The 10,886-nt window shown below is 42.8% G+C and overlaps 1 protein-coding gene across 1 annotated transcript in view; it reads right to left on the reverse strand.

Moving 5' to 3' along the window:
- LOC310958231 (choline transporter-like protein 5-A) overlaps positions 1-10,680 on the reverse strand; it is a gene marked incomplete at both ends in the record, with an annotated part of 80,623 nt that extends 69,943 nt beyond the window's left edge. The window contains one exon of the mRNA XM_083929080.1: positions 10,593-10,680. Within this exon, the coding sequence (XP_083785206.1) occupies positions 10,593-10,680 (88 nt within the window). The remainder of the gene's footprint in view (positions 1-10,592) is intronic.
- Between the last annotated feature and the right edge of the window lie 206 nt (positions 10,681-10,886).

Genomic DNA, 10,886 nt, shown 5'->3' on the forward strand with positions numbered 1-10,886 from the left:
TTTAAATTCAGGTGAGTCCATTACAGTAATAATTTATATTTATGAATCACCTGTCTTTGCAACAGTATCTTTCACTATCTTCTGGTAAATTACATTAGTTGCGTTTCTTAGAGGGATTTACCAGACACAGGAGGTGATGTATCATTCTGGACTCCAAGTGAGAAAAACAGAATAGTTGAGGTTTGTTAATCTGTGTGACATTCAGACAGTTTTATGAGCAATTCAAGATCCAGCCATTATTAAAATGGAAGTCAAATAGTTTATTATAATTCTGACATTTAACGTGGCCCAAATATTCACAACTTCAACTCATGCACATGTTACATAGAAGACAACACTCCACCTTAAAATTTCTAAAATAGGGGGCTGAGTGGTTAGAGCAGTCGCCCCATGTAAAGAGGCTGAAGGACCTCGAGGCAGCGGCCGCAAGTTCGACTCCGACCTGCTGTTCTTTGCTGCATGTCGTCCCCTCACTCTCTCTCGCCCCATTTCCTGTCTGTCCTATCTAATGGAGGCTTGAAAAACTGCCCAAAAAATAATCTTTAAAAAAAAATTGCCTAAATAACATTCCACCACAGTAAAAAAGTGTCTACTCTCTACTTCGCCAGCTTTTTAAAATGTTGCGTGTTGTTTTGGCGTTGAGTACTATCTACATCACATCCAGCTTAGAGTTATATCCAATAAGCGACCAGGCTTTTTTCATGGGAGAAAAAAGATACCTGCAACAAAAGCCTGGTCAAACGGCCTTTAGGCGAACATCACACTTAAATTAGGGGCGTTCCGGTGAGGGAGACTCGCCTTACTGGGTATTGGAAATGGAAATGCACCTATTCTGTAATTTCTACACATCAGATGTGTTTCCAGTCAAAGCAGCCTTCCTCAGGCTGAAATCCATCAAAGACAACACATCATTTCAATTTTACTGTTGCTGAAAGTCATTTGGTGAATAGCTTGGTGCAATTTGGAAGTGTCATGTATCTGATGAATATCCATTATCATCATGAGATCAAGGAAGTTCAGCACACACAGGGAGCAGACGGGCCTGTAACAGTCTTTCAGACCTGCACACACCACTCGCCTGCCACTTTCCCACCACAGCAATATCAAACAAAGTTTTTTAGTAATACTGTATTAAGAGTGAAATTAATACAGAAACTGAAAAAATATTGATCCTGATGTTAAATAATATTCAGTTGTGATAACGGTTAAAGTCTTTCAATAGATCAGCAGCTCCTGCTTCACAGATGGATCACTTCTGACCTTAGTCATCTCTGTGCTGTGACTGTGGCTCTGTGCTGCTTTCACTGAGACATGGCATCATGACAAAGCAAGCTCTTATTAAGATAGTCTTATTCTGCATCCTTCTTAACTTCAAGCCTCCAACAAGACAAGCTATGCTTTTCCTTTAATATGTAATTGGTTTATGACGGACATTCAGATGTTTGATGTCATACTGTACTGTTTCAGGCTAAAATAGTTAGGGAATAAGTCCTTGAGGAGTTCAAGTACCACAGGATCATGTTCACAAGTGAGGGGACGATGGAGCGTGAGTTTGGCCGGAGAATCAGAGCAGCGGGGGCGGTGTTGCAGTCGCTCTACAGCACCGTTGTGAGGAAAAAAGAGAGCTGAGGAAGGCAAAGCTCTCGATCTACCGGTCAGTCTTCGTTCCTACCCTCACCTATGGTCATGAAAGCTGGGTCATGACCGAAAGAATGAGGTCGCGGGTACAAGCGGCCGAAATGGGTTTCCTCAGGAGGGTGGCTGGAGTCTCCCTTAGAGATAGGGTGAGAAGTTCAGCCATCCGTGAGGAACTCGGAGTAGAGCCGCTCATCCTTTGCGTTGAAAGGAGCCAGTTGAGGTGGTTCGGGCATCTAGTAAGGATGCTCCCTGGGCGCCTCCCTAGGGAGGTGTTCCAGGCACGTCCAGCTGGAAGGAGGCCTCGGGGAAGACCCAGGACTAGTTGGAGAGATTATATCTCCACACTGGCCTGGGAACGCCTCAGGATCCCCCAGTTAGAGTTGGTTAATGTGGCCCGGGAAAGGGAAGTTTGGGGTCCCCTGCTAGAGCTGCTGCCCCCGCGACCTGATCCTGGATAAGCGGATGAAGATGAGATGAGATGAGAGATGTACATTTTGTCATTTCATTTCTATTTTCTTTACGTATTATTATTATTTTTTTTTACTTTTTTTATTATTATTCTTTTTTTCATTCATTATGTTCTAAGGATTTTTTTTTTATGTTTGTGTGTATGTATATGTGTATATGTATATACATACTGTATATGTATATTCTTCAGTCTTTATAAATATTGTTGAATACTTGTAGGGAACCCTTCAGCCAAGCCTCTTGAGGGTTTTCTGGGTTTGCTTTTTTTTACTAAATGGCTTTCAACTGTAATCTTCAACATGTGCTAAATAAAATCAAATAAAATATCAAGTCCATAAATATGTATGCAAGTACATACTAGGGATGGGTGTGAGTAATCGATACATGTCATTACTCAATCTTGGAAAACATTACTTTTGCCTATCCCATAATACGTACATACACTAGAAATCAAAATTAGAGAAAAAGTTGTTAATTCTTGATTTATTTTGAAATACTGTTACTTTTTACTCTTCATAATTTGACAGAATATCCTCTGTGTCTATACAACTGCTATACTAGCATGTTTTTTTTTTAAATAACCAAGGCACTTCAACAAAAGCCTTTATTTTGTGAAAAATGCAGTGAGAAGAATTTGTAAATACTTTCAGATTCCTTCCAGCCATAGGTGTTAATCTGGCACTTGGTGACTATTTACTTAATTGTTGGACACACCCTGTTTATCTGCAGCTCTCCTGGTTACTTTGTAAGATGGCAGCTGCTCTAAGGTGACTGAAACCCTGAGACAGCAGGTTGTCCAGATGAAGGCCAAAGTGATGACCCTCTCAGCCATCAGAGAGAGTTTGGGCGTTCACAGTCTGTGATTTCAAGAAGATTGAAACTTTACAAGGACACAGATTCATTTAAGTCCCTCAAAAAGGCCGGTCGTCCACATAAAACAAGTGCACGAGAGGACAGGATTATGAGAAGACTCTCAATGGGGAATCAGTTCTGCAGTGACCAAACCTCTCATCAGCAGAAAGAATAAAAAGGCTAGACTTGTCTTGGCTGAGGAGCATGTTGTGTGGACAGAGGAGAACTGGTCCAGAGTGACTTCAGTGATGAGAGGACGTTCAGTTTATTTGGGTCTGATGGAAACATTATGTTGGGTGTAGGACTGGGGAAAAACTGAACCCAAAGTGTGTAAAGAAGTCAGTTACATTTGGAGGAGGACGTGTCATGGTTTGGGGGATGTTTTCTGCAGCAGGAGTTGGGCCTCTGGTAAAGCTACATGCAGTGGCGGCTGGTGAAAGATATTGTGGGTGGGGCTGTGCGATATTCAGTCAATTTTAGAAACCACCCTATCCTGATACAATTTTAATACAAACTTCAAGATAACAGGGCTCTGTAAAGTAATTATTTAATGCCAATATAAACAGAATTGAGGCAATCTTTGACAAAAACAAACACTGCACAATCACAAGCTTTACATGATAAACAGCACTTTTAAACATTCGATGTATCAATTTCTAACTAAGCATAAAATGTTAGAAAGGCTTAGAAGTGACCACCTGCGCTGTTGACTGCATGAAATGGCACCGTAAGAGGCATACTGTCAGAACAGAGTGGAACGTGGACATATTCAATAACATCAAAATATAGAGATCAAAAAATGTTGATTTGAGGTCTTCTATAAAGGATATACAGTATAATATAGAAATGTATATCAAGTGGTTGAAATCAATTCTTACATATACAGTTATATTAGCTAACATACTATTAAAGACGATATATTAAAAATTCCAAGAGTGACATATATTGCTGGAAAATGTCTTTTGCTAAGGGCATCTATATACATAGAAACATGGGGTCGGGGCTGTGGTGTGTGTTTGTGTGTGTGTGTCTGTGTGTGTGTGTGTGTGTGTGTGTGTGCCCCCTTCTATCCTTCTGAGTGGCAAACCTCTCAATGACCTTCTTATTAAAGTCAGGAATGCTCTGACAAGTTTCTTCTCCATGGAGAGCATATCCAGAGCATTCAGGCGATAGAGAAGCCCCTTTGGGATTCAGCCGTTGTCATGAGCGTGGTGATGAGGATCTTGAGAAGACTGACAGTCTCTGTGAATGTGCTCTGATGGTTGTTCTCCATAAAGAACTGGAACAGAGGCACTGCACCATAGCAAGCCTTGAACTCTTGTTCTCATAGGACATTTCTGTTTTGAGTTTGGCCTTGTTCAGCACTGTGGTTTCAAGCACTGTATCAGGGAACTTCACACAATGTTGTGTGAACATCTATCCATGCAACAGTGTTGCGCTGATGCGGTGCTGGGGGAAGGATAACCACTCTCTGGCATTGGTCAGGGTGGTATCACATACCTGTGAAAGATGCATTATTGGCTTAAGTTTACAGTAAAGCCATTTGATAAAAGTGATCCTGAGAAACACAGAGAAGCATCCCCGTGCTTCTCCATGGTGCTGGTGCTGCTGGTCGGATGCACTGTCCCCACACAGGGAGGAAATGGAGGAGCTGCTCCAAAAATAAAGTTTTAGTTGCTAACTTGCCATCAGACTGCCTCACTTCCAATAACCCCCCTCTGCCACTCACACATCAACTGACTCATATACACAGGTACTTGGCCTGTTGGAACAAGTCTGTTATTACAAGCATTGTTTATTAACTACTTCACCTGCATTGTTATCCAAAAATTTCTCTTCTCTTTCCTTGTAAAATACTAAAACAAATACATTTGATGTGCTTTATGATAATCACTCACTTTGATGACAAGGCTTATTTAGTATTTTACACTGTTGAAAGTTAGGAACTCATCTTTATAAAAACAACAGCTTTATCGACCAATATTAACACAGTAGTACAGTTATTTACCTGACTGTTTGTATGCTATCTGTGAACCTCTGGACAAGTGCTTTAATGAAGACAGAGTCGATGTTCCTCTTCTGCAGCTGATTGAATAGCATGTCCACATCTGGCATGATCTTTTGAAACAATGCCAGGATAAAAACAGAAAGCCTCCTCTTCAAGCATCCTTAAAAGCCCCCAGCCTCTCTGACAGTTGCAGGATCAAAGTTCCCAGAGTCTCTGATGGTCTGGAAACACTTTAGGAGGTCATCCTTTCACACTATTCACAGCGCGACTGTGGAAGTTCCACCGTGTTGTAGCAGCTCTGGGGAGTCTATGAGCAACCACTTGGTCCAGCACGTTGGTTCGCTTCGGTGACCTGGAGAAAAATGCAGAAAAACCTGCTAGGTCAGTTAAAAAAGTGCCGATCCTGGAGATATGTGTCGTGACCTGCTGCATGATGATGTTCAGGTGGTGCGCAAAACAGTGGACGTAATGAGCATTTTTCGTAGACATCCATTATCTGACTCTGCACTCCAATGGTGGCTCCCCGCATTATTCTAGCTCCATCATAAGCCTGAGCAATAAGTTTGGCCTTTTGCCAGGTGCTAAGCCTCTCCTGAAGCGCTGTAGCGATGGTGTCTGCAGTTGCGTACTGGATGGTGATGAACTCGAAGAACCGCTCTTGAATGTTATTTTTGGCGTCCATGGAAATGCCGGTCGTCTCGTCGGCTTGAATGGCAATAAAATCAGCGTTCTTTACTTCCTCCAGAATGTAATCTTTTACCAGTGACAACATGCAATCCCACAGCTCCTTTTCTATGGTCTTTGACGTGCCTTTCAAAAGAGTAGCTGTCTTCAGGTGCTCCACTAGGACATAGGGAGGCAACAAAATCCACCAATCCCCTGAAAATGCCACTGTTGTCCGATGACTCAGTCTTGTCGTGCCCATGCAAGGCCAACTCAAAAGCCCCACAAAACTTCACACAATCAATTTGATAAAATGTGCCCGTTTTTACCCACCTCCTCATTATGTTTTTTTCACCGCAATTCTTTGTCCTTCGTCCAGCTGCGTATCAATGTTAACATTTCCAAATATGGCTAATTTGAAAGAATTATCCATATGTGCCCTGGTGTTGTCATGTTTCCTTACTTTCTCAGACAGGTGCCTAATATCATTCACTCCTGTAAATGTCCATGCTGGATCTGTCCCCATCGTTTTAAAAAGCAAGCATGGAAAGCAAAACATCAGCTCAGCATGGCCGCATCCAGTTAGCCAGGCCCTTCTGGTGTACCAGCTACGAGAGACGGCTTGCATGTACGGCTTCCCTTTTTCCTTAGCTTGCTGTCTGATATCAAGGTCAGGTTGATCTGGGCTCAGCTCTTTCACACGTAGTTTGTCTGACAAAGTTCTCCTCTCAAAAGGATGTTCAAGGAGTGACTTCACCAAATTAGTGAGGGTCGTGTCTTGGAGGAGTACTGCTATGAATGACATTGTCATTTAAAATGGCCCTTCTGGAATTGATTTGAGGATGCTGATTGGCTAAATTGTATGTCAAACATTCATACCTTAAATTAGTGATTGCTATAACAGCTACATAGACCCGCCTCCTCGGGGCAATTTCTCCAGCGCCCCAGAGCTGCTGAGACATGCAAACAAGGGAAATTCTATTGCTCCGCAGTTGGTTTTCTATCATATACATTATAATGGATGTATTTCATTATATAAAAACACAAATATTGAAAATATATGAATGATTTTATATTAGAATTTTTTTATTTGTGTCTTAGGGAGGGCGACACTCTACCGCCCTCTATTGGTCAGCCATCACTGGCTACTGGCAGGGTGAATGCAAATGTTTCTGTGAACCTCCTTCAGCAAAATGTGACACCTTTACTGTAACTGTCTCCTAATCAACTGCAATTTTCATGAAGTCAATGCCCCGTCACACTGTAAACCAGGTGAAGAAGTTCCTTGAAGCTAAGGATATTGAAACAATGAAATATCCAGCCGAGAGTCCAGATCTAAACCCCATAGAGAACCTCTGGAAAATCCTTGGTAACAAAGAAATGTGTAAGAAACCCACTCCAGTTAGTGAACTGTGGAAGAGACTGAGTCAGAATGGACCCAGATCAAACCAGAGCAGTGTGAGAAACTAGTGATGTCCTGTGGGCACAGATGTGCTGAAGTCATTCAAAGCTGTGGCCTCTACACTTCCTGTTCATTTTTGAATCCTAGAGAAGAAAACATTGTTGAAATCTTCTCTTCTGACACAATGAACACTGTTCTCTCATTTTGATCACTGTGTTTTTCACTAAATAAAGGTTTTTGTTGAAGTGCCTTGGTTATTTAAAAAAAACATGCTAGTACAGCAGTGGTATAGACACAGCTGATATTTTTTAGAATAAATCAAGCATTTATAATTTGTTAATAATTTGTCTCTAATTTTGATCCCCAGTGTTAATATACAGAAATATACAGTTGTACGCACATAAATATATACTGGAGAACCCCAGGGTTGTGTTTAGAGCCCCTTGCACAAATCCCTGTACACACACACACACACACACACGCACACACACACACACACACACACACACACACACACACACACACACACACACACACACTAACACACACAAACTGTGTAGCCACTTTGGACTCCAACACTATCATCACGTTTGCTGACGACACAGCTTTTATGGGCCTGAACACAGATAACAATCAAAAGGCAGATTGGAACTATAACCGAGGCTTGAATCTGAGACGTGTCCAGAGGCAGGTCATGAATATGGACAGGTGGGGCTGAGTGGGGTAGATGTTTTTTACACCTCTGTCATTACAACCTCTTTAAATCTTAATGTACATGATATACTTTATGGTTTTCTAAGATCTTTCTGGAGTCATCTCTCCACTGTGCACATTTTTTCCTGCTGTGAGTGGTATAGTATATTTTCTTAATCTTGCGGTACAATACCAGTGATCAGTACACTAGTGCTGTGTGAGCTGCAGTGATTTAAAATTGCTCAGAGATAACTCTACATTAGCTTTAGGTGTTTAGAACTCCAACAATAGTGTAAGGAAGATAATGCATCAAACACTTTAACATCATTTTAATTCATCTGAATGCTCATACACACACACACACACACACACACACACACGTACACATACACACACACAAGCGCGCGCACACACACACACACACACACACATACACACACACACACACACACACGCAGGCGTAATATGGGAAAATCTATTCTATTCTCTATCACTAGTGTATAATAGGCAGGTAATGTACATAAGCTAGAATTAGGTCAGCTGATGGCATTAGTGACCAGTAATACTCAGCTAATCTTTATCCTGCTGCTAACCAAAATAGCCACAGTGTGCTCAGTACAAAGCACTTTTGTTGTCATGGTTGTCATTGGCTATTTTTAAACGTCTTGTTAGTCAACTACAGTCCCCTACACGTTCAGAGCAGACTGCACCGCTCCTGTCTGAAGACCACTTCACAGAGCCTCCACTTGGATGAACCGTGATGTCAGTCAGGACTAAATCAGTCTTCACAAACATTGAAAATCAGTTTAAAACATAGCAGAGAACAGGGGATGCAGGTTGTTTGCCAAACTCAAATTGAGTTTGGCAAACAACCTGCATTCCATGATACTCATCTATTAAATGTCCAGCGTGTTTTCAGCATCCATACAAGTCATTCCAATGAGGATCACAACAGTCTGGGTGGTGCTAAGCCCTGGATGCAGCGACAGGAAGGGGGGAAAGCCTGCTGTCTGGTGCATGAGAGACGTGCCGGATGGCAGGCTTCATAGAGTGCTGCAGAAATCCTAAAACCAACAAATTGGTGAGCGTTTTTGCACTTCCGGTTCCCTTGTCTCAAAGTCAGTAGGTTTTTTGAATGGGATCTTCGTGAGATGCCTGAATTAAGGTCTGCAGTTAACACAGGCTTACGAGACTTCAACGGTTTGTTTTACGTCATAAAATAGGTGGCTAAATGAGACTGCAGAGGTTGTTGAGGACATTGAACGTTGTCACGCTAAACACATGAAACCCATTGAACCCATTGACTTTTTCTTGAGGGAACCAGGGCGATGCTAACTCCTGAGCCGATACAAAATACATCATCCCCGGGCGCCTACTGGAGGTCTTTGATGCAGCGGCCCGGGTTTGATTCCCACCTGCGACATGCGCTTTGCTGCATGTCGCCCCTCTCTCTCACTCCTGTTTCCTGTCATTCTTCAAGCTTTCCTCATATAAAAGCATTAAAAAGGCCAAAAAAAATACATCATTGGTGCAGCACTCTGTGCCTGCATTGTAAGACATTATTGTGTCAACTGAGGTCAAAATAAACATCCTTTTTTACATTTTCTAAAGAAAGAAGGTGTATATTGAGTGTAAAACTACATTATTGTTGGTATTAAGGGATACGTCTGCTCATTGAATGTTGTGGTTAGCATTAAGTTTTAGCTCGCTGTAAGGTCAGCTTCAGTGGCGTGCACAGACGTTTCGAAGGGCAGGGGCAAAAAAAAAAAAGGCACATATAGCACTTCCTCACCACTGAAGAGGGCACTTTAGCACACGTTTATACTGCAAGAGGGCACTTTAGCACACGTTTTGGCTCCTAGAGGGCACTTTAGCACACGTTTCGGCTCCTAGAGGGCACTTTAGCACCTGTTTTTGCCCCCATGAGGACACTTTAGCATGCATTTTGGCCCCCATGAGGGCATTTTAGCACACGTTTTGGGCCCCATGAGGGCAGTTTAGCACACGTTTATGCCCCCATGAGGACCCTTTAGCACACGTTTTTGCCCCCATTAGGGCCCTTTAGCACACGTTTTGGCCCCCATGAGGGCACTTTTGCACGCGTTTTGGCCCCCACGAGGACACTTTAGCACACGTTTTGGTCCCCATGAGGGCACTTTAGCTCTGTGTTTCAACAACTAGGCCACGAGGCTAAATAAACAAGTGTCCACTTGTTTATTTAGCTTTGTAATAAAAGTGCATTGTTTTGTTTGACAGAAGCAATTTTATTTGTAATATTATTTGTATTGTAATTTTATTTTTACATGCCATAGAAATGTAACTCTGAAACAAACAGTAGAGAAGAAGTGCATCCAATGAGGGAGACGACTACAGAAACACACACACACACACACACACACACACACACACACACACACACACACACACATACATACGCACGCACGCACACACACGCGCGCGCGCGCGCACGCACGCGCACACACACATACATACATACATACATACATACGCACGCACGCACGCACACAGACACATGCACACACACACACACACACACACACACAAAGTAACAACATGTTAATCATTTAACATTACTACAGAAACAGAACCCGTGTGTTCACAGCAGGGCTGCAGTCAGCACACACTCATCATATGGACCTAAAGGGTCAAAGTGATTGGTAAAAGAAAAGAACGCACCAAGTGTCTGAAGTTTTAGACAATAATGTCCATGTTGGCTTCATTAAACTACTAACTCATTATACTGCTCTATTTGAATGTGGTCATAACGCAGACATAAATAATGATATCCTAACTGAGTGAGTCCATTGTTTCCAACAGTCCCCGGTCGTCTCCGGTAGGTCTACTCACCGTAGTAAGGACCGGGCGGTGAAGCTCCAGCGGCGGTCTCGCTGCGAACGGCGGCAGAGGTGTTTGGGGTGTAACGGTGGGGCGCCATGGCGCGCGGTGCTGCCTGTCGGTGGACAAAGGACAAGAGGAATGAAGAAGCAGCAGTGGAAGTAGTTACAGCGCTCCTCCTCTCCTCCCTCCCTCCCTCCCTTCCACTCGAGACCGACTCTGACACGCTCGCGCTCTCGCTGCAGAGACATCACGCCAGTGTTTGTGTTTTAAAAAAAGGACCTGGAGCTCCCAGCCTAGATCGGA

The sequence above is a fragment of the Echiichthys vipera genome, assembly GCF_963691815.1.
Source record: "Echiichthys vipera genome assembly, chromosome: 15".
NCBI classification, from domain to species: Eukaryota; Metazoa; Chordata; class Actinopteri; order Perciformes; family Trachinidae; genus Echiichthys; species Echiichthys vipera.